This window comes from Xenopus laevis, chromosome 9_10L (assembly GCF_017654675.1).
Source record: "Xenopus laevis strain J_2021 chromosome 9_10L, Xenopus_laevis_v10.1, whole genome shotgun sequence".
NCBI classification, from domain to species: Eukaryota; Metazoa; Chordata; class Amphibia; order Anura; family Pipidae; genus Xenopus; species Xenopus laevis.
Window position 1 is genome coordinate 125,609,986 of NC_054387.1, and position 23,470 is coordinate 125,633,455.

Here is a 23,470-nt window from a genome sequence, read left to right on the forward strand (position 1 = left end):
CTTTTCCAGATGCCACCTGGAAACATAGAGCTCAAGTCATCTGAAGACAGGGAGGAAAAGTGGAGGAGCTGCTGTAGACCAACACAACTACACATTGAAGGCAGGGTTGATTTAGAAGTATGTAGACAGTGCCTCCAAAATTCACATCCCCCTCCATACATACACAGCAGGCTTTTCCAGGCCTTGTTATTTATTTAAAGTAGGACTATTCAACCTAGGGGTATTTATTGTTGAGTTGCCCCTCTGCTATCCTTCCCATCAATCCCTTTTCCTACCGACAGTTGGACTGTATCTGCACCTTTGTATTCCTTGCACTTCCCTGATATCTGTAAGTTCCAGACAAGGAATGAGATATGTAGGGTACAATCAGGTTACTTTATTTCAATCAATTATTAGGTAGGGAGGAGTTTGGGGTTGGTCAGAAGATGCAAGCTGGGGTAAAACAAGGGGAAGCGATTATCGCTGTAACAATTAACTACAAAGCACAATAATAAAAGGGAGGAAGGGTCACTTAGGATTTAGTTCAGTGTATTGGCAGATGGTGCACCAGAGAGACTTCCTATTTACTCCTTTCCATGTGTGGGCTAATTTGGTAGGCCAGTTTGGGCATTTGAAATGGGACAGGGGACATATGCCCTTGGTTTCCATAGCTTGAGGTGCCATGGGTTAAAATGTAGAAGAGCATGCTGTGGCTTTCAAATTTGAAATGCTCTTGGAAGGTCAACAATGGAGTCATTTAGAGCATATTCCTTATTTCACATCATTTTTCTTATTATTGAGGAATTGTTGAACAATACACTAATGAGGAGATGACAGAAATTCTCCTAAATGTCAAGGAGGCAGTTATTTTATATTAAAGAAGCTCTTGTTTTGTCTTGATTGTGACTTCCTCAATTCACACATCCCCTGACGTCAAAGAAGAAGAAGTAGAATTTGGGGCGATGAACTATTCAAATGATCAGTGTATATTTGTACTGTTCAGATGCAGAAAGGGATCTACAGTCCATTTAAAGGCATCGTCTAAAATGGTTTCCACAACGGTAGAGTTTTAGGGGGTTTCTACAGATCACCTCTGTGCTGGTGGTGCTGTCTGATGACATTAATAGAGTAGTTCACCTAAAAATATGCATTCTTAATTTGCAATTACCCGTCATATTTTAGTTTATGGTAGTTTTATAATTATTTATTTGTCCTTCAGAATGGAAGATGAATAGCCTGAACATATTTTAAAGATATTGGCCTCTTCTGGAACTGGACTGTTATTATGCAGATGTGTGAATACAACAGATAATGAAGGTACATAGATGTCCTTCAGAGCCTGTCTGCCATCATTTTGTACCCATAAATCTTATTAAAGCCTTAATACTCAAAATCATCAATAATCCCTGATATTGTGGGGATTAATGTTGTATTGGCTCTTCTAAAGTTAGCCGTATACAGAAAGATCTTCATGTCTGTCCAGGTTGACAAATATCCTGGCCATTGCGAAGTGTCCCTCAAGCAAGGGTTTGAAACATACCAGGTAATGTAGAGCTGAGGACCAAATCCATGGCCAAATGTGGTTCTTGGTCAATAGGATTTTCTGCTCAGCTCAGTGAGATCTGAACAAGCCCCAACTAACAACAACTTTTTCAGGACATACACGGGCCAATAGGCTTCCAGCTCAGTTAAGAGAGGTAAAGCTGGCAGCCTGTGTGGCTTTGTATGAGTACCTTTTAATGACCATTGAGGCATAAATATCTGATTGCTTCCCTATATAAAATATATATATGTCTCTGAAAGTCCATATGTCTCCATGGTGGTTCTGTGTGCAAACATGGCTCTACATGCTTTGGCATGAACTTGCAGATGGGTCCTCATTCTTTAGATCCTTCTCATATATCCGGGTTTTGTGAGTCCCCAGCAGGTTCATTTTGTCCCTCAGTTGCTCCATCTGGAGCTTCCATCATGTCTTTGTATTGACGTTTAAAAAACCCAGCCTGCAGACAAATGGAGCAAGTAATTATGCACATTTAAGTATATGCAGTAACCACAGAAATGTACTCGCCTATTAAGACACTTACTTTGTACAACCCAGCGGTAATCAGAGCCAGAAGCAACAAGCCTCCTACGCTGCTTCCAGCAATAATCGGCAGATAGTTATACTCTGAGTTCACCTCCAGCACTGTCTGGATCTGGGAGAAAATAAGATCAAATGAACAATTAGTTATATAAATGTTTAAGAATAGAAAATGAAATGTCAATTCTTCTTTGGTACTCATTCAACCCATAGACATCTGTTGTTGAAGTTGGATGTGGGTCCTGTGTTTAATGGAAGAAGTATGGAGACAGGGCCTGGGAAACTCACATAGCCCTCAGGGCAAGTTTTTCCAGGAACTATTATTTATATAAAGTAGGAATAGTCAACCTAGGGTCATGTAGTTGGTGGACTACCACTTGTCTTCTTGCCCATAAATCCCCTCTCATCCCACCAACAGCTGAACTGTAACTGCAGTCCCAGGTATCTTTGTATTCCTTGTACCTTCCTGATATCTATGAGTGCCAGACGGGACGAGACAGGTAGGTTACAAACAGGTTCCTATGTTTCAGAATGTAACTGGGGTGAGGCTTTTGGTCAGGAAGGTCAGATGATGTGAGGCATGGGGTAGTACTAGGGGAAGTGTTTATAGATCTCACAGCAAAATATTTGCCTAGCTTGAAAAATAGCTGCTTGTAAAGTATTCTGTAAATGGAATGAGAACCCCATTAACCTAAGGAACTCAAAGAATTATTTATCCAAAGGCAGTCATTAGTGAATCTTTGCAAAGACATGCATCAAGTGGACACCCCGTACCTGGGTCCTGATGAAAGGCTCGTTCTGTTCCAGAATGTGCTGATACTTCTCTGAATCAAATATGAGTTCTGCAGAACTCTGGAGTGAAACCTTCTGCTGGGCTGTCTGAGGAGGCAAACATATTTTGTAGCTTCATGGGCATTAGATACAACACATTTTGGCTAATACAACAGACACGGCCATATTGGCTAATATTGATGCCAAGCACAGGGCATGAACAGCTACCTCTAGGGACGTGGCCCTTTGGAAGTTGGTAATGACTTAGAATGAGCAATATTTGAAGGAATGTCTGTTCTGTAGTACTTAGTGTGCATTTTACATTCCAGAAAGAGGGATCTGGGACAGGGAATTGGTAATCCTTAGGAACAACTTGTAGCCCAAACTTTTTCTTTGCTTTGTATTGGTCTTTAGGCAGCTTAAGTAAGTAGATGCTCAGAATAGGAGATATTAAAAATGATCTTCTAGGCCGTTCCACCAGTATTGTGAACTCTGCTATTTCCATTCATTTTAGGCATATGTTTCCTAAAGTTCTCCACTACTTTAAAAGGACATAAATGAACAGGAGAGGAAGACAACATATTTTAGGGAGAATGGTACCAATATAGGGGTTTCCACAGGAGATCTAATAATTGTGTATGAATGAATATATAGTAGTTTATTTTGAGGAGGCTAAACAACTTGATCTGAGTAATTTTATTCATATAAAACATAGTGAGGGTGTTGGGGACACTAACCAGTGTGGTCCATTCTTTGGTTACTTGTCCACTGATCATAAACTGCACTGAATCCTGAGTGTCTAAACTGCTGATGTTACACACATACTGGACACAAGTCATCACTGCACAATCCTGAAACAAGAAGGAAATTCAGTTAGAGTACATAGATCTGAAACATAGTTAGCTCCAATGTCAAGAGGGAGGCAGGGTTGAACAACAGTACATGCAATGGAAGGAAAAATGGATATCTTAAAGGACCTCAGATGACTGGCTCATATTGACAGACATACATAGAAGATGATAATTCTTAAGGACCTCAGAATACACATCCGTTTAAAAGGCATTGTCTGGGGGCAATTTGCTAGAAAAAAATCCAGTAATCGTTCAGAATAGGTCAGAAGACATTAAAATGGCTTCTTGAGAACCAAGTGCAATAATTGTGAGAAGATCCAGATAGAGCCAAACACTCAGAGACTATAAGGAGAGGTAGCTATATGCTCTGAATTTAAAAGAGGAACAAGAGGACTTAGATGCATTAATGAGATGCAAACAATATGGAAGATAAGGCGAGGACCTGTTCAGGTCTGGTCCTCCTAGAGCAGTGATCCCCAACCAGCAGCTCGTGAGCAACATGTTGCTCCCCAACCCATTAGATGTTTCTTCCTTTGGCCTCAAAGCAGGTGCTCATTTTTTAATTCCCGGCTTGAAGGCAAGCCTTAGGTACTTAAAAATGATGTGTGCCACCTATTGGCTTCTAGTCCAAGTAGTGGCTACCAGTAGCCAATCACAGCCCTTATTTGGCGCTCCCAGGAACATTTTACATAATTGTGTTACTCTCCAACTTTTCTTTAGATCTGAATGTGGGTCATGGGTAAAAAAGGTTGAGGAGCCCTGTCCTAGAGGGATGTTAAGGAGATTAGACTCTAATTTCTGTTTACCAGAACAGCACGGGATTTCAGGTTCTCCTCAATATTCTCTGTTTTTGGAGTCAGCACACTGCTGCTGCAGTCAATGGTTCCATTTGAAAGTTCTTCCTACACAGAGAGGAATTTTGGGATAAAACAACTCTTAGAAGGGTAAAAGTATACAAAAGTATAAACAGCCCTGTGACAAGAATGCATTTTTACCCAAGGCAATAGACAGTAGGATATGTCTATCTGATAAAACAGAATCTGTACTGACCAGATTACAATATGCAAATATTTCGCTGTAACGATCCTTTAAATACCTCTGAGAATGTGATATTTATCCTGTCCCATACAGGAACCTCCTTTAGCTTCTCAGGGACCATGAGGATGACTGAAAGAGGTAGAGGACGTTGGCCCAAGTTCAACACCTGCAGGAGATACATAGTACACTGTATCGATTCAACAGCGCCCTTGTGGTTACAGTTACCCACATTCACCTTTTAATTACCCTTTATAGTACCTGTATGCACCTAGAAATGAATAAAGATATAGTCAAGCCTTTCTGTACCGTAAGAAGGTAAGGCAGTGCCAGTGGTATTACTGCAGGTGGATGTGGCCTTAGATGCTATCTACTGAACGTTGGATACAGGTAGTTAAGATGAATTTTGTCCAGGGCTTGAAACCTGTAGCAGCCAATCAAATATTTGCATGACATAAGTAGACACTGGTAACCGCTAACTAGAGGGGCACTGAACAAAAATAAATTCTTACTGGTTGCTACTGGAAACTGCACAGTTTGTTCATTAAATATTTTAACAGTTGTCTGCAACCTCCCTATTAGACTCCTATTTAGACCTATAACACAACTAAAACCGTCTCAGTACTAGTGTGTGTGTTGGGTACATGGGCCAAACCCTCTCACCTTGTATACATGCTGCACACTGCGAATATCGGTTATGGCACCGTCAGACGAGAAGTTTGTGTATTTTGTGGAGTCTTCACCACTGAAAGAAAATAGAAAGTTTAGGTGATGATTTAGCAAAACATATCTGCTCTAAATTTCCAACATTTTAACCCTCAGTCCCATTCCATCCAGTTCATTGATCCCTCTAGTTCATCCTTCTAGGCGTTACACCAGTATTGTGATCTCTGCCATTTCCATTCATTTCAGGCACATGTTTATGGTATCTTAAAGGACAAGGAAAGGCAAAAAATAAAATCCCATTTTTACTTTCTTTAATGAAAAAAAAACCTATCTCCAATATATTTTAATTAATTAATGTGTACCGTTTTTATAAGAAACCTGACTGTATGCAGTGAAATTCTCCCTTCATTTACTGCTGTGGATAGGAATTGTCAGACGGTCCCTAACTGCTGAGCAGGGAAACAATCATACTTATGAACAGCAGGGGGAGCCCCCGCCTTACTTACCAGCCATGCAGAACTCAAGCAGCTTTGTTTATGACGATCCCTAAGCAGCCCAGACCACACTGAGCATGTGCAGGGTCAGGGTCAGGCAAAGATGTTTAACAAACTTACAAAATGACAGCCCCCTATGGCCAACTTTGGAAGCATAAATTATTTGTTTGATTAGGCTTGTGGTGCAGTAAGTTCATGTTTATATTTAGTATACAAAATACAGCATTTCTAGCCTTATTCTATTTTAGACTTTCCTTGTCCTTTAACGTTCTCCAGTATTTAAAAAGGACATAAATGAACAGGAGAGGAAGATGACATTTTTATGGGAGGAGGGTACCATTTTTTTGGGATGGGAAGGTACCAATAAAAGAGTTTCCACTGGAGATCTAATAATTACATATGAATGAATATAAAGTAGTTTTTTTTAGGGAGGCTAAGGGGCAGATTCACTAACGGGCCAGCGTCAACTTCGCACCACTTTGCCAGGTGCAAATGTGCTACGAATACGCTAATTAACTAAAATGCAAAGTTTCGTCCCGGATGTCGAACACTGGCGACTTTTCACTAGCGTTACTTCAGCTGTGCGAGCATTTCATAGTGAAGATGCGCTAGCGTTCATTTGTGCCTACCGAAAATTCACTAGTGATCTTAGGTCAATTTGCATAGGGGAAGAAATTTAAAGTTGTATGGAGGTCTTTAATATAAATGTTGGTGCAAATGGTTTAAGTTACCACTTTTTATTACACATGTCCAGGGAACCTTAATAAAGACAAGAGAGTTAATATAATGCCCTACATGTGAGCCCACTGTAAAATGAATGTTCCATATGTTATAAAATAGGTGGAGAAAACCGGTTACCCAAAAAAGTAAGTTAGGACTTTTGCAGCCAATCTCGCTTAAAAAAAGGAAAAGTTGCAAGCGTCTTTTGAACTTTAATACTTTTAACGTTCAGTAAAATCTGCACTTTAGTAAATATGCGGAGTAACGATCATTCGCCAGAGTGAAAAGTCACCTGTCAAGTGCAAATAAATGCCAGTAACGGTCCTGTTCGCTAGCGAATTGGCACCTGCGCCTGTTAGTGAATTGGCGATGTCCCTGCGGGTGGCAACACTGGCTCTTTAATGAATGTGCCCCTAAAACTCCTTACATTTTCATTCTTCTCTGCCTATGTCAAGATAGGATTTTCTCCTACCAAAACAGATGGGACAAATTCACTTGTCGTAACAAGAGGAATGGCACCTGCTCCCACAACCATTTACAGTATTTTACTTTCTTGGCACCAATCAATGTTTTTAAATATTCAAACTCTTATCTAAGATACAATACCTGGAAACAGTTACATAAACTCCATATAGAACTTTTAGTTGGGCTGAAGATTTCATTTGGTCATTGGGCACTCCACCATTATCACTACGAGGAAAAGGAAACATCAGTTCTTCTAGAAACATGCAACTAACTTTGTATCAGAAAAGGCATTTTTGAGTCTGTATCCAATCAGATATTGGTTACCTGGCGACAATAGCTGAAAACTTCATGGTGCTTCCCAGATCAACACTGGAAGAGACATGAAAACTGACTATGAAGATCACCTGAAACAGGAAAATACTACATGTTAGTGAACTTATGAAATGTGTAAGGTAAGTCCTATGATGTTTTGCCTTTTTGTGTGACCATCCCTTTGTTTAAAAGTCTGCCTTTTATCCCATTCAAAATGGAAGGTTCTGGTATTTGGGTATTACAGACACTCCTAAGACCTGCCAGCCTAATCCGCTTCAATAGGGATGGGTTTATTTGCTTTAAAGTAGACCAATGAGTACAGTTTTGAAAAAGTTTGAGCTTCAGGAACTTTTTGCCCCTTACAACTCCAAGTGATGGCTTAATAGCCCATAATGATATTCCATCTGAATTTATACTTCTGTTAGCTTGACTATTCCACTGTTGATACCACAAGTTATTGGTGCTAATTGTTTCATTTTCTCACCGAAGTGTTGGGTCGCAGTAGAGGGTTGTTGATGCCACAGTATACCATCTCACTATTGAGGACTGAACATGAGAGTGAGATACGCCTGTTGCTCTGCAAATAATTTAAAAAATATTACCGTAAATCATTGCTCCTTGACTGCATAATCAAGTCAGGTTATTAAAACAACTAGAGTAAAAGAAATCTCTATGTGATGATACAATGCTACTAGAAGACAACTAGAGGTCAAGAGATCTCTATAATATGACAAAATGCCACTAGGTGGCATTTAGCAAGCAAAAGAAGGGCATCTAAGCGAATGTAAGGGCAACATGGCCCATTCCATTCTACATAAGGGCAAAGAAAATAATTACAAGCAAGATAAACAAACAACTCCATCAAACAGGAAGACAGATAAACAGGACAATATACTCCATACCTGAATAATAACAACCCTACGATAGGACAGGCCAATGGGATGACTCATAATAGCGTGAGAGTAGTAGGAATCCTCCCCATGATTCTGCACTGAAACTGTTGCATTAACTTCAGTAGATAGCCCCACCACTAGGTTTTTCAAACTGTAAATACATAAACAAAAAAAGCTGCCACAACTATATATATGATGGCTAGAAACAAATTGATAATTCTTTAAATGGGGAATGGGAGGAGAGTGAGGTAGCAGGAGGTACTAAAGACTCAAGATAGCGTCAGGAAGAGCACAGTATTTAATCTAATATCTGCAAGACAAAAAACAAGGTATAGTAGAAAGTATGCTTTAGACACTTTAGTCCAACTCTAAGACCTCCAGATGTTACTCAACTTCAACAATTTACAATCGCAACCAGCCAAAAACTGTAGGAGGATTTCAGGTATTGTAGTTTAGTGACATCTGGTATACTGTGTTTGCCTATCCTTCATTCATGGGTTTGAAAAAAAGAAGAAAATTAAGCATAGTGCCTCATTGGTCATCCAGAGACTACTGTATTGGCAAAAGAGAAGGAGGAAACCCCAGCAGGCTGTTTACTTACTCTGCAAATCCCATGGTGATCCTCAGATCATCCTGACATAGATCATCGATCCCACAGTTCTTCTGAAATAATATCTGTTGTGGTACAAAATTTACCATTCAGTATGTGTGTGGTTAGCAGCACTGGGCCTCACATACCACTTGATGACCACTGATGGTGTCTACACACTGATTCCCAAATATGTAATGGATGTTTTATTTGATTTTCCCACACTACCGATATTTGAGGCTAATACCTGGTCTGAAATGTTGGTAGGTGAATCCTCACTCAAGACGGAGACTCCAGAGAGGGTGAAATTAAGAGCAACTCTAACAGGGGTCAAAGAATCTTCAACACATTCCTTGTAGAGAGAAGCATATTATAATTATGAGAGAAGCACTGATCTCCAAATGGGGACCAAACACACCCCCACCACGAGGAAGCCCAGTAGCAACAAATTAGGGCACTAGATATGTATTGGGGCAGTATATTCCGTTTTGGAAGATCTTCCTGTTTCATAGTGGGTTTAATACAAATGTGCCCATGTTTCACCATCTTCTGACTTTAAGAATTGGAGAATTGAGATGATGAAGGAATTATACACCCATACACAATTTGAAGATAAACAAGCAATGGTAATTATCATAATGAATAGGAGAATCAAATGCTGTCTGTAGATAGGTCTATATTAAGGTCACTCACAGGGAGATTAAAGGAATGGTCCGCACACACAGCCCCTTCTCTTAGCTGTATGGTTTCAGTTTTTGAGCGTCCTGTGCCATCAAAGATGGCGCGAGTCGTAGATCGTCTAGCATCCAGCAGGAGAGTGTATGTCAAAAGGGCAGAGACTTCTCCTAGGAAACGGTGTTGTAAGAAAAACAATATAATAGGGAAGCTGACCTCTTGCTCAATTTATTCCCTTATGGGACTGTGCAAACCGCAAAAGAAAAAAATCTCCATCCAAAGAAGAAGCATGCAAAAAGGAAGAATTAAATAATGTGCTACTGAATGCCTAGTCAAAGTTCTTCTACAGGCACACGGTACATATTTGCTAGAGACATGAGATTTCAGGCAGAATTCAAGCAACATCTCTGTGACCCATTTTCAACAAATACTGTTTTGTATAACCTGGGTTAGTGGGCGTATAACTTGCATTTATTAGAAGTGGATTAAAGTCATGGTCTGTTGATCATGGGGTTGGGATAGAAATAATGTTTTAATTCATATGCATGCCTTTCTCCCTAAAGTAGGTTGGTTAACAAGAAATATTGATATATCTATTTATTTAAGTGTAGTAGGATAACTTTAATCAGATATTATTTTCTGGTCATTGGCTATTGGTTGACAATACACAGATCAATAACTTTTATAGTTACAAACCATACAAAATAAGTGTTGAAGTTGCTTATACAGTAATTGGTTGGTTCATAACGTACTGGATGCATATACTAAGGGGCCGATTCATAAAGCTCGAGTGAAGGATTCGAATTAAAAAAACTTTGAATTTCGAAGTGTTTTTTGGGCTACTTCGACCATCGAATGGGCTACTTCGACCTTCGACTACGACTACGAATCGAACGATTCGAACTAAAAATCGTTCGACTATTCGATAGTCGAAGTACTGCCTCTTTAAAAAAAACTTCGACCCCCTACTTCGGCAGCTAAAAGCTACCGAAGTCAATGTTAGCCTATGGGGAAGGTCCCCATAGGCTTGCCTAAGTTTTTTTGATCGAAGGATATTCCTTCGATCGTTCAATCGTAGGATTTGCGCTAAATCCTTCGACTTCGATATTCGAAGTCGAAGGATTTTAGTTCCTAGTCGAATATCGAGGGTTAATTAACCCTCGATATTCGACCCTTCATACATCTGCCCCTAAATGTTCATTTTAAAAGCAAATATCCCCTTTAAAATTCATTCAACTGTTTCTTCTTGGTTATCTGTTTTCAACAGTTCACTCACTCTTATTTGTCAACCCTTTAATCTTGGTTTATCTACCTCTATCACCTCTTTGCAATATCAAACATGTAACCCCTTTCTCTTTCTTCTAATGCTAATAGCTCACCATTGTCTCCGGTGCTTCTCTTACTAGTTGTCATGCAAACTGTAATTTTTGCTGCTGCTCCTTTCTCAGTGGGATTTGGACACTCAAAGAAAGGCAAGCGGATATTACTGGGCGTGAATCTCATGGCCACAGAGACTCCAAGCACAGGTCGAGACCTGTTGGTGAAAAAGAATCTTGGGGAGAAGTTTGGATATGGACCTAAATTTTGCAGGACACACAAGAACCTAGACTTAAATTGAAGATGAGAAAGATCGAAGGTTGTTACCAATTATCTCTCAGAGTGAGAGGATAAAATAACTTGATTAGGAATGATAAATAGAACAGGGGCAAGCTCATAGCATAAATCAGAACATGTACACGTGATTTTAAGAAATAAGTCAAAAAGTCCCACCAAAACCCACCCCCAAAGAAGAGAACCTGACTGCCAGTGTCAAGATTGTGAATATTGAGAATAAAGCTGAAATAACAGTCAACATATAAGATTCTACTTGGAGATATGGGTAGGGATTGAGTGGGAGTTCCTTAGGGGAGATATCTGTTTTGGTCCTACGGATTATTCCCACTCTTCACTCACCTGAGTATGAGTACTCTCCCTTCACTTCCAATGGTTAAGTCAGGAAGCCCATCCTTAGTCATGTCTAGTTTTCCACTCAATGATCTTCCGAAGAACATGAGACCTCCATAGACCTGACTGCTTGAGATACGCTATGAAAGGAAACCAGGGTATGGGAAGTATGATAAAGAGTGAATATAAAGCATTGGAAGGGGAATAGAATTGGGAATTATTAGCAAGTTACAAGTTAGGGTTTAGTATACAAGTATGTCTGCATTCTAAAACTTCTGTAGGACATTTATAGCAGCTATTAATTATTCTTAGATGGAAGTCTAGTTAAGGAGTTGAGTGTGCTAACAGCTATTGTGCATAGATGGTCCTAAGCATGTTGCTTCACCTGGAGGTAGGAATCTCTAAAGCCTCCACTCTGTCCTGGGAATATGTATACCGCTCCTTGGTTTTGGTCCTCAAATGGGGCACCTATTGCCAGATCATTCATTTTGTCTCCAGTCAAATCAGGTAGGATGGAAATGGTAGAACCAAAATGGCCAAGGTATTGATTTGGGTCACCATGCAAAATTGTGGGGCACATGATGGAGGCAAGTGCCAAACTCCTTGCTTTCTTTATGATCTGTGGAGATATGCATGAAACAAAATGATAAACAGCCACTAAAGCTGAAAAACAATAAAAGAACAACAAGAGAGTATACGCTAAATGACTCAATGGGGGTGTCGGTAGGTGCACATTTTGTCTCCAAATCACAGAAATAATTGTAGGACATGCCAATTATATAAGTTCATGTACCAAAAATCAATATTTATTATTGTTCACACACAGGGGGTCCAAATTCTATACATTAATTGCCTTGCATGTCTCTATGAAAACAATCTCCTAAAAGATAATGTTCTATAATGTGATTGTTCTCACTGTTCTCCCCACACTACAGAAAGGTCAAAATGGTCTCTTATTGGGGAATCTAAACAGAATTCCTAAACTTAGCAAGATGACTTTTCCTTCCCATTAGGGTGGAAAAGAGTAAAAATGTTTGAAGCAATATCCTGCCTTTAATGTTATTATTTGCAGTCAGTCTCATGACCCTAGTCTGCTTAAAAATTGTTTCCTCCAGTGATAAACTTCCACCATCCTTACCTTGCCGTCAATTGGACATAGATACACCCGCCCCCCTGGGGAAGCAGGGGAATAATACGTTGGTGCGCCCACTAGGAGGAGAAGCTTGGCAGGTTCTGAGTTGACAGAGCCTCCACTCAACACTGAGCCAAAGTATGAACCAATCTGAAAGGCAAATTAAATATCAAGAATACAAAAAATATATGTCTGGCTCCAAGTGAAAAAAAACATTCTTCCCTATCACTTAATATTTCCTGCCTAAGTCCCCTTTTTTATTGTGTGATAAAGTGTATTGTCCATGGCACTTTTAAACATTTAAAGGTGCACTATCACAGAAATTAAATATGAACTCCACTGATATAAAAACTATGTACCATTTCTGAAATAATTAATTTAATCTTCACTTCCCTTATTCTTATCTCTCTCTATCTCCTAGGACCGGAGCCAGATTTATGACAGTTAGGTCATAGTGATTATGTGTTCCCTTTACCTAGACAGTGTATTAGAACTGTCTTTCAGAATAATTGGCCCCAACACTAAGTTGCATACCCGCCTTCATTTTACTCTGGAGTGCCATTTTGTTCTGTTCACCTTTTCCCGGATACATGATGATGAGCTGCATAGAGATTGCCCCATGTTATGTGCCTTTTATTATCATATCCCCAAAGCCACCTGTATTCCACTACTGCCTATTGCCCAATTTCAGTACTTTTTGTCAAGTATACTCTCCATGTGTCACCTGTTCTCCCTTGATAACAAACTTTTGGTTCCAGTTGGAGGCGCTTTTCATATAGATATGGACACTTCCAGTGTGTTGGTATCTAGGGGCACCAACAGCGATCAGATTCCTGGTCAAGGGCTGCAGTGCGTACCCTAGAGAGATAAATCTTGCTATGAGATAAGAGGAAGATGATGCCCAAAATTCTAAAAACATTAGATTTCAGTTAATTTTTTGCTGTTTACTAAGATCTAAGGCTCGTGGCATTTTTTCTTTACGGGGCTATTTCAATGCAGCCACAGAGATTCATAGGATATTGTAGCATGTACAAACTGTTGCCAACTCCCTCTTGTTGAAGTTCAGCTCCCAGTGTTTTGGAGTGAAAATTGAGTGTTATCTCAGCAACTGCTATTGGGCCATAATTGAGTCTGCCACCAGCAAGCACAATACTTTCTACAGAAACCCATATCCACCCACTGGTTCATGGCTTTCTCTTGGTTGTATTCACTCTGGCTCTTTCTCTTACCTAGGTAGGCTGCTTTCATGTCTCCATTTTCCTGAGTTCCATTTATCCAGATATTGTCCTTTCCGCTCTTGAAAATGGACACTCCCCCAGACCAGTCGTAGGCTCCAACCAGTCCAAGCATTGATCCATCCTGGCAAGAAACACAAAGAGTGAATGTGGCTATTCCCTGTCACCATATTTTTTAAAATAGGTCTTTAGTAGGAGTTTGAGAGAGAGGGACACATGGACACATTCTGTAGCTGTTTCTCCATTGACATCTTCAGTTTTGTAATACCATCATAGCTGCACATATTAGGAAAGTGATTTGTTTTGCATTCGCAGATTGAAACTGCATATCAGTTAGGGCACTCACCATGACCCTTATAATTATAAACCCCCAGAAGCCACCGGATTAGACATAGCGATAATAACTTACAGATGTTAGAAAGGAGCTGAACCCATCCTGAGACATCTCCAACTGGAAGGCACTGCCAGTCTGTACCTGTGTGCCTGGAAAAGGGGTTACAAGAACAATTTCAGTATCAGAGGCACATCAGTTTTAAGAGAATGAATGATAATTGGCCAGCTAGGGTTGGCATCTGAAGGTTTCATATGCCAACCTACTACTCCTCCTACTGACCCTGATGCCTTAAACTTTAACCAAACCCATAGGAAGAGGTAAATAATTATACATAGTAAGAAAAACTGAAAAAGCCTCTAGGAACACTTGAACAAAAACAGAGACATTATTTTATATGGACTCCCCACCCATCAGCTTAAGTACAGGCAGGAGTTGTAAGGCCCATGTGTTGAATGATTGGGCAGAGTATCAAGAATTAAAAACCATGGATCCCAATCTATGGGGCTGGTTTCCAGGAGCCTTGCCTGGGGAGCCTAAACTAAAGGCTACGTGGGGTGTGATTTTGGAACAAATGTTTATTTATATGAACACATGTAATATACATGGAAAATCTTTTTAAAGGGCACAGAGTGAAACTTGGGTGAACATTTCTTTGCTGTTCTCTATTCTTGGAGCTATGACTGAATGATTCATACAGTGATGTTTTCATATCTGTAGCCTAGTTAAGAAATAAGGGGGGTAACCAAAAAGTCTGGAAACCACTGCTTTGGGAGTTCCTACCCAAAAGCCTACCAAGAGGTACTCCAGCACTGTCTTTATGTTTTGTTTTTTTAAAAAATCAGTTTTGTGGCACCTTCGATTGCAAATATCTTGTCCTGTAGCTGCTTTTGGAATTGACTGAGGGCAGAGAAGTCGATGACTTGGAAGACGTGGTCTTCAGTTGGTTTGGATGCAATGCTGTTCAGCTCCTCAAGTGCATCACGTGTGGTGAAAGCATTTCCAACCTGCAGTGATTCAGAAGACATTCTATGAGCTGAATGTACCATCATCAGAAATTCTATTTGGATCCTCCATTATATCCTCGCCATCTATAGTGGTGGAAGCAGTAAGCAAAAAGTCTCAGATGTGACCTCATCGAGGTGCGCCGGCAGAAGTGGAAAAGCTGCAGGAAAAACTAACCTGCTTCCAAATGTGAACCACAGTGGAATGGTCTCTCATTATACTGAACCTGAAGACCGCTCCTTCGTTTTTATGCTAGGTTTTTGTTTTTGACTGGGCATGAATATATACATGACTGGGCAACAAACTAGAAAAAGCAAATAAATCTTCAATTGGTCGATGAACATACGTTGGCACTAAGCTATTTTTTTAAATAAAGGATTGAGCTATAGATTGGTAGGAGGTATTTCTCTGACATTCTGGGTGGTTTAATTATCTCCTGAATTCGTTTACATATCATATTCAACTAGGGATACTCTGAATCCAGTTTCAGGCCTAATTTGACCTTGGTTTGCATGTTTGTGCCTGACTCTAAAGAATCTAATTACTTGGGGGCCGATTCACAAAGGGTCGAATATCGAGGGTTAATTAACCCTCGATATTCGACTGGGAATTAAAATCCTTCGACTTCGAATAGCGAAGTCGAAGGATTTTAGGGCAAATAGTGTGATCGAACGATCGAAGGATTATTCCTTCGATCGAACGATAAAATCTTTCGAATCGAACGATTCGAAGGATTTCAATCCAACGATCGAAGGAATATCTTTCGATCAAAAAAACTTAGGAAAGCCTATGGGGACCTTCCCCATAGGCTAACATTGAGTTCGGTAGCTTTTAGATGGCGAACTAGGGGGTCGAAGTTTTTTCTTAAAGAGACAGTACTTCGACTATCGAATGGTCGAATAGTCGAACGATTTTTAGTACGAATCCTTCGATTTGAAGTCGTAGTCAAAGGTCGTTGAAGCCCATTTGATGGTCGAAGTAGCCCAAAAAACACTTCGAAATTCGAAGTTTTTTTACTTCGAATCCTTCACTCGAAGTTAGTGAATCGGCCCCCTGATGTCATGTGACTTTAAAGCACTCAAAAACAGAAGGTGTAAAAAATTTTGGGAGGATGGTTTTTGCTCAAACTTCAGCATGCATTTGCATATGTATTGGGATTTGGTTCAGTATTCAGTTTTGCAGTAGATTCAAGAATTAGTCAATGTATCCCAGTTTCAAACAATGGATTACAGTTTACATCTATCTTTACCCCAATAGCAAATCGGAGGACCCCTTGGCGTTCAGCCTCTGCAATAGGTTCTTCATATGGAAGGACATCATTTTTCCGTCCATCTGTTATCACAATAAGTATCTTTTGGGATCCGGAACGAGAGCCATGTTTAGGAATAAATAACTCTTCCCTGTGGATTACAAAAAAACTCACAATTTCAATTGGCTATAGGAGAGGTCTCAAATATTAATGTGTAAGTGTTAAATCTGTCAACAAGAAAATAAATCTTCTGCAGAAGAGATGAAGATTGGGGAAGCAATTGGAATGAGGTAGAAGCTTATTGTTGAGCTAAACCAAGTTTTTAGGAAGGAGGTTGTGGTATTCCCCAGTTGGGTGACACCATATGCCTCATTTAAGACTTGCAGTGAGACTGCAAAATTGGTTTGGGAAATCAGAGCACTTTTTGAAGACTCTGCATTCATCCGAATATTTTGTGGAGGATTCAGTATTTGAATTTCAAAAATGATGGATTCGGTGCATCCCTACACAGAACACAGTATCCAGTAATAGACTTTAACAGGGATTTCTAATGGTTAAATAGTAGGGAGTAGAAGGTGGTATTCTAAGAAAATGTGCAGCATCTGTAATAGCTTTAATGTTTATTTAGACAATGCAGTCCAATTCAAGAACCCTAAATGTGCAGGGGCTGAGCAGATATTTGGAGGAGTTTGACGATGATTTTGAGGGGCATTTCTGAGTGGAAAATAATGTGGATAGGGAAGGTCAAGGGTTGACATTATTTGTTCCTCCTTTAAAAATTCATCATGCTGTGATGTATGCGTTTGTCCTGGCAATCCTAGTTCTACCATTTGGACCATATAGACCCACCTACAGTTTCCATCAATCAACATAATGATACTTACAGTACTTTCTTGATGGCAGTGGCTGTATAAGTTTGCCCTCTCTGTTGTTTGATGTCTTTTGTCAGTGTGGTCTTATCTCTGGTTTCCAAAAAATCCGTGAAATCGAAATGGGTCTCGAAGTTAGTGGAGTACTGCATGAGCGCAAACTGGAGAGAGAGGCATGAGACAGTAAATGCTGAGGAAAGGAAAGGAAAAGAAAGAAAGAAAGAAAGAAAGAAAGAAAGAAAGAAAGAAAGAAAGAAAGAAAGAAAGAAAGAAAGAAAGAAAGAAAGAAAGGCCATAACTGTATGAAAAGCCCAATCTGTGTCACATGAAAGTACCCCTCTATGGAGTGGATATGGCTCACAAATAAAGGCATCAGTTGTGCTTAAACTAAATGACATGAATGTGCACTGAAATGTTTCAGATAGTGATCAGCCGCAAAAAGCAAAGGGCACACAAAGGAGCTCATAGGCTGCTAAGCTTACCCTTTTTATTCCAAGCAGTAATGCATTAATAACTCACCACTGCATCAGATCCGTTGAACTGAGCCATTACTGTGGATACGAACGTCAACATTATTCTGAATTCCCAGATTTTAATACTTCCGGAGCCATCAATGAGGAAAACGATGTCAAGGCTGCGTGCATTGCACTCTATAGAGACAGGTTTTAGAACAAAAGAAATGGGAAGATACTGAGGTCAGGTGTGGAGAGTGGGTTAAGGCAATGCAAAACGTAGGGTCACAGTAAAGGTTTAATTGCATAATAGCAGAAAACAAGGCATTACTGAGTTGAGTATGACAATAGCTTATGGGTCAAGGGCCACCAAGAGGACCATAGACTACTCTACAAATTTAGTACTGGAGCCCATTCTGGTCACCCTTGAATTGGGTAGCAGCAGATGCATTGTGACCATGTAGATAACTAAGTGTGAACACCAAACATTAACAAAAAACAAACAGTAGTAACCCCACACTATCGGAGTCTTTTATTCTAAAATTGATTTAAAATTGTACAATGCCCTTCAGGTACATCATTAAGTTCTTCGTGCTTAGTGTAATCAATTCAATACTAGCTTGGCAACCAATTGATTTATCGATGAAACCATCAATTCATTGATGAATTCATTTAATATTTAATTCATTTCATAGTTCATTAAATAAAGTGCTTGTGCTTAAATATACCAACAATTAGCTATGAATTAATTTTAAATGATCAATCAATTAAAGGGACACTGTCACGGGAAAAACATTTTTTTTCAAAATGAATCAGTTAATAGAGCTGCTCCAGCAGAATTCTGCAATGAAATCCGTTTCTCAAAAGAGCAAACAGATTTTTTTATATTCAATTTTGAAATCTGACATGGGGCTAGACATATTGTCAATTTCCCAGCTGCCCCAAGTCATGTGACTTGTGCTCTGATAAACTTCAATCACCCTTTATTGCTGTACTGCAAGTTGGAGTGATATCACCCGCTCCCTTCCCCCCCCCAGCAGCCAAACAAAAGAACAATGGGAAGGTAACCAGATAACAGCTCCCTAACACAAGATAACAGCTCACTGGTAGGTCTAAGAACAACACTCAATAGTAAAAACCCATGTCCCACTGAGACACATTCAGTTACATTGAGAAGGAAAAAGAGTAGCCTGCCAGAAAGCATTTCTCTCCTAAAGTGCAGGCACAAGTCACATGACCAGGGGCAGCTGGGAAATTGACAAAATGTCTAGCCCCATGTCAGATTTCAAAATTGAATATAAAAAAATCTGTTTGCTCTTTTGAGAAATGGATTTCAGTGCAGAATTCTGCTGGAGCAGCACTATAAACTGATTCATTTTGAAAAAATGTTTTTTCCCATGACAGTATCCCTTTAAGGTGCCAGTGCTAATAAATATCAGATATTAAAAAAAGATTTTTTAAAGAAAAGCTTTTAACCATTTGTCAGCAATTCATGAAATAAAAGAGATATGGAAGATAGAGTAGAGGTGGAGCTGTCCCGATTTCTCCTAACTGTTTCTTTTTCTGTCTATGCCCTGGGACACCACACGGGGAGAAAGGCTGGACACTGAGAACTGCGGTCTCGAATTTTTAACTAAGCTGTAAAAGATCAAACTAAAAAAAGCACAAATCCTCAGAGCCTGGGGGAAAAGAGAATTGAAGGAATGAATAGCTGCTTCACTATTAACCCAAACTCTTGATCGGCTTGAATCTTTATTCAGTTATCGTGAGAAGTGCGCATCACCGCTTTCGTCTTTTAACTTGGGACACCTTTAATAGCATATATCAACTCTATCCTGTAGTATGGGACCTAATGTCTCATCTTCTTTTTGGATGGACCAGTGTTTATTTAGTATATTTTGTATATTATTGCTTTGTGTGTTATAAGTAGTAATAAATCTCACGGTATCTTTTCCTGTGGACTTTTCTTTAATACTCAGAAGTTGAGACCGCTCAGTAAAAAGGGCTCTGTGATAGGCCTTCTTGATCAATTTGCCCGAATACCCTCTTTGTTTTAATCTTAACTTCAGATCTTTAGATCGCACCTTGAAAAATCCCAAAGAGGAACAGTTCCACCGTAATCTTAGAATTGGCAGTGATTTTTTTACTGAATAAGGGTGATAACTTGTGAAATTTAATAATGAGTTAGTTGCGGTTTCTTTTCTGTAATTTTTTCTAATCAATTTCCCTTTCTTATCATGGATAATCATTAAGTCTAAGAAGGATTCTGTATGATCAGAAAGTGTGAAAATCCACTAAGGGGCAGATGTATTAAGGGTCGAATATCGAGGGTTATATAGTATCGAGCGCAAATAGTTCGTTCGAAAGATCGAAGGAATAATCGTTCGATCTAACGATTAAATCCTTCGAATCGAACGATTCGAAGGATTTAAATCCATCGATCGAAGGATTATCCTTCGACCAAAAAAAGATAGCCAAGCCTATGGGAACCTTCCCCATAGGCTAACATTGACTTCGGTAGCTTTTAGGTGGCGAACCAGGGGGTCGAAGTTTTTTCTTAAAGAGACAGTACTTCGACTATCGAATGGTCGAATAGTCGAGCGATTTTTAATTCGAACGATTCGAAGGATTTTAATCCATCGATCGAAGGATTATCCTTCGACCAAAAAAAGATAGCCAAGCCTATGGGGACCTTCCCCATAGGCTAACATTGACTTCGGTAGCTTTTAGGTGGCGAACTAGGGGGTCGAAGTTTTTTCTTAAAGAGACAGTACTTAGACTATCAAATGGTCGAATAGTCGAACGATTTTTAGTTTGAATCATTCGATTCAAAGTCGTAGTCAAAGGTCGAAGTAGCCCATTCGATGGTCAAAGTAGCCAAAAAAACACTTCACTCGAACTTAATGAATGGGCCCCTAAGTGCGAAGACTATGAAAATAACCTGGCAGAGAGGGAGGTAAGGTTTCCTTCACTTGCAGTTCACTGTCCAGCTGGTAACAATGCCCATTCACATAGATATTCTCTCCACAGGTTCTCTTCAGGGTCGGGCCACATGCCTGAAAATAATAACAATCTTCCATAAGTGTTGCACATTTTTTGAGGATTTAAAATGGTTTTTCCATAGTGCTAGTCTTCCAAGGATACACACCAGCAACTGGGAATTATTTTCATCAACTGCCAAAGAAAGTCCAAGTGATGCTTTAAAATCATCAGGAGAGCCTGAAATACAAGGAGTCGATACAGATAATATAATGATGATATAAATGGTTTCTAGTGTTTTCTGCACTATACACTAAAGTGCTGGTCAACTTGAGTTTTAATGACTTCAACATGATACATCAAGTATATTCCTACCATAAAAGGTAAGATCAACTCATTCCATTAATTTCATTATTATAATATCCATGTAGCTTGTCCAACGGACCATCACATGCACCGTAAATGTCATCATCAATATTTTAAATATTTTCAGTTCTATAATTTCAGCTCAACAGTCTCAGTTCCTCTCCATTTACAGAGAAGGAACTTCTACAGTTGTTTCATACAATGGGAACTTGCATCTTTTAACACTTGATTGGCAGCTACAAAGTTCTCTCTTGTACCCGTCTTCAATATTAATATTAGGAATATGCTGAAAATTAATATTTCTATCAGACCTATGTCTAGTAGTTCTGTTTAAAGCAAACATTTTCAGCACTGTATAAGAAGAGAAAAAATTGTAGTGTTCTAGAGTCCACCTCTATCTCCTGTCCACTCTTTGGTAACAATAGACCTCCAACTGGATCCTTACTCTACTAAACCAACTTGTTTTTTCTTGCATTTCATCTCATTTCAAAAGCCAAATTGTCCAACAATTAGCAATTTATGCATTATTCAAATACTTATGGAACTAACTACAGGAAAAATTTATATGCAAAGTTAAATTCTCTATTTTGTAGGCCTTGTAGACCATGGTCTCCAGAATGTGATAAGGTTTAGTGTCCCTTGAATTTTCTACCTGACAGCTCATAGTACTTTTTACATCAAAGCCCATAAAATTGGGGCTTTCCTTACATTCTGTAACTCATCTGCAACTCACCTCAATTCTTCTAAAGTACATTTTACAGGTGCAACATATATATTCTTACAGCAGATCCAACAGTTTCCTTTCTTGTACACATTGCTAAACTTAAACCTTATACAGAAACAATAAATATGGGCTGAGCAGTACCGTTAATTCTGATTGGCTGGCACACTGTAGTTGCAGGGTTGCAGCGATACAACACTCCAGTTTTGTTGGTTACATCTTCATGAAGTGGAGCGCTTATGATAACCCTACAATGAGACGTTAAATGGTAAAGACTTGGTTACTGTGACAGAGCTGAATCGTTTTTTCCATTGAACAAATGGTAGATGATGCAATTATGTTGCAAAAATGATGTTTGCACCTCCATGTCTACGTTTTGTATTGGTAGGCCCCTAGAATATGTTGCATTTGTCATCTATTGGACCAACCTTGCACCATTATGAAAGGACAATGTAAAGGTGTATTCACTCACCCCTGATTCAGCTCAACAACCTGGTAACCAAAACTTTTGGCAGAATTCCGGAAGATTATGGGATTATCAGTGTCCACAAAGAAGCCGCCAACAGATGACAGTTCTGTAAGTCATCAGACAAATAGTTTATTGAATGACTGAAAAATGGGGTTAGGGTTTACAAGAGACATATGTAATAGTCACCCTAACATTTCCCTAGGTTAAGGAACAGCAAATAGAGAGAGAGAGAGAGAGAGAGAGAGAGAGAGAGAGAGAGAGAGAGAAAGGTCACAAAAAAAAAAGATTAATTTGGAAGAATACAAATATACTTTGAGGTCATGGAAGAATGTCAACATCACTAATTTCACCATTACTGCACGATGTTGGAAGTTAATTAGAATTAAGAAACTCATAAACCACAAATCTGCAGTTTGTGGCTTTTGAGTTTCCAAAATTATAAAATAGGTCAAACACATGACATCACCCTTATGTTATCATCTTTTCAGTAAATCGTGTAGCCAACAGCTAAAAATATTGATAAATGCAATGAATGAATGACTATCAAAGTTGAGCAAGAAAGGATGCTGTATTTTGCGCAAATTTTTTGCCATTTTGTAATTTTTACCATGGTTTTGTGAAACTGAAATGTAATATAAGCTTTGTCTCTGATTTATTAAAGGTCGAGTGTTGAGTGTTTTTTCTTCAAATGAACTCAAAGGAACTCGAAATTTGAAGGATATCTTACTTAAGAAAAGACTCAAATGTGAAAACCCCGATTCTGTGGGTTTGAGTGCCGCAACCCGATAACTTGAGTTTATAGCAAGAAAAAACACAAACGATTGAATTATTCAAGCTTTCGGGCAAAACCCTTCGAAAAAAAAAACTATAACATCAAGCAGGCTGTTAACCTCTTGAAATGGTTCCAGAGACCTCTGCCATTGACTTCTACAGACCCTCGACAGGTTTTAGGTGGTATATTTTCGGATTCAAGCTATTTCCAGGGTCGATGTATAATAAATCTCGAATATTTGATTTTTGGTTTTGACCAAAACATACAACTCGATTACTCAATTTTTCATGGAAAAAAACAACTCAAACCTTAATATATCTACCCCTAAATGTTCTAAACATTTGGTACCATTTTGAAAACCGTTACTCTTCACTATCTCTCTCTCAGCATCTTCTCTTTCTTCCTTCTCTCTCTTT

At 39.2% G+C, this 23,470-nt stretch overlaps 1 protein-coding gene across 1 annotated transcript in view; it reads right to left on the minus strand.

Annotated features, from left to right (window-relative positions):
• Positions 1 to 356: 356 nt before the first annotated feature.
• Positions 357 to 23,470, minus strand: part of LOC108701729 (integrin alpha-M) — a 38,843-nt gene continuing 15,729 nt past the window's right edge. Inside the window, exons 2-30 of the mRNA XM_018236743.2 lie at positions 22,286 to 22,388; positions 21,958 to 22,061; positions 20,896 to 20,966; positions 20,689 to 20,803; positions 17,815 to 17,945; positions 17,311 to 17,456; positions 16,427 to 16,577; positions 15,029 to 15,179; positions 14,251 to 14,324; positions 13,836 to 13,965; positions 13,331 to 13,464; positions 12,613 to 12,756; positions 11,860 to 12,093; positions 11,484 to 11,614; positions 10,910 to 11,064; positions 9,549 to 9,700; positions 9,103 to 9,207; positions 8,868 to 8,941; positions 8,276 to 8,417; positions 7,858 to 7,950; positions 7,386 to 7,465; positions 7,203 to 7,286; positions 5,380 to 5,461; positions 4,778 to 4,885; positions 4,488 to 4,583; positions 3,568 to 3,681; positions 2,834 to 2,938; positions 2,064 to 2,174; positions 357 to 1,979 (exon numbers count right to left, since the gene is read on the minus strand). Of these exons, the coding sequence (XP_018092232.1) occupies positions 1,875 to 1,979; positions 2,064 to 2,174; positions 2,834 to 2,938; positions 3,568 to 3,681; positions 4,488 to 4,583; positions 4,778 to 4,885; positions 5,380 to 5,461; positions 7,203 to 7,286; positions 7,386 to 7,465; positions 7,858 to 7,950; positions 8,276 to 8,417; positions 8,868 to 8,941; positions 9,103 to 9,207; positions 9,549 to 9,700; positions 10,910 to 11,064; positions 11,484 to 11,614; positions 11,860 to 12,093; positions 12,613 to 12,756; positions 13,331 to 13,464; positions 13,836 to 13,965; positions 14,251 to 14,324; positions 15,029 to 15,179; positions 16,427 to 16,577; positions 17,311 to 17,456; positions 17,815 to 17,945; positions 20,689 to 20,803; positions 20,896 to 20,966; positions 21,958 to 22,061; positions 22,286 to 22,388 (3,425 nt within the window). The 3' untranslated portion in view covers positions 357 to 1,874. The remainder of the gene's footprint in view (positions 1,980 to 2,063; positions 2,175 to 2,833; positions 2,939 to 3,567; positions 3,682 to 4,487; positions 4,584 to 4,777; positions 4,886 to 5,379; positions 5,462 to 7,202; positions 7,287 to 7,385; positions 7,466 to 7,857; positions 7,951 to 8,275; positions 8,418 to 8,867; positions 8,942 to 9,102; positions 9,208 to 9,548; positions 9,701 to 10,909; positions 11,065 to 11,483; positions 11,615 to 11,859; positions 12,094 to 12,612; positions 12,757 to 13,330; positions 13,465 to 13,835; positions 13,966 to 14,250; positions 14,325 to 15,028; positions 15,180 to 16,426; positions 16,578 to 17,310; positions 17,457 to 17,814; positions 17,946 to 20,688; positions 20,804 to 20,895; positions 20,967 to 21,957; positions 22,062 to 22,285; positions 22,389 to 23,470) is intronic.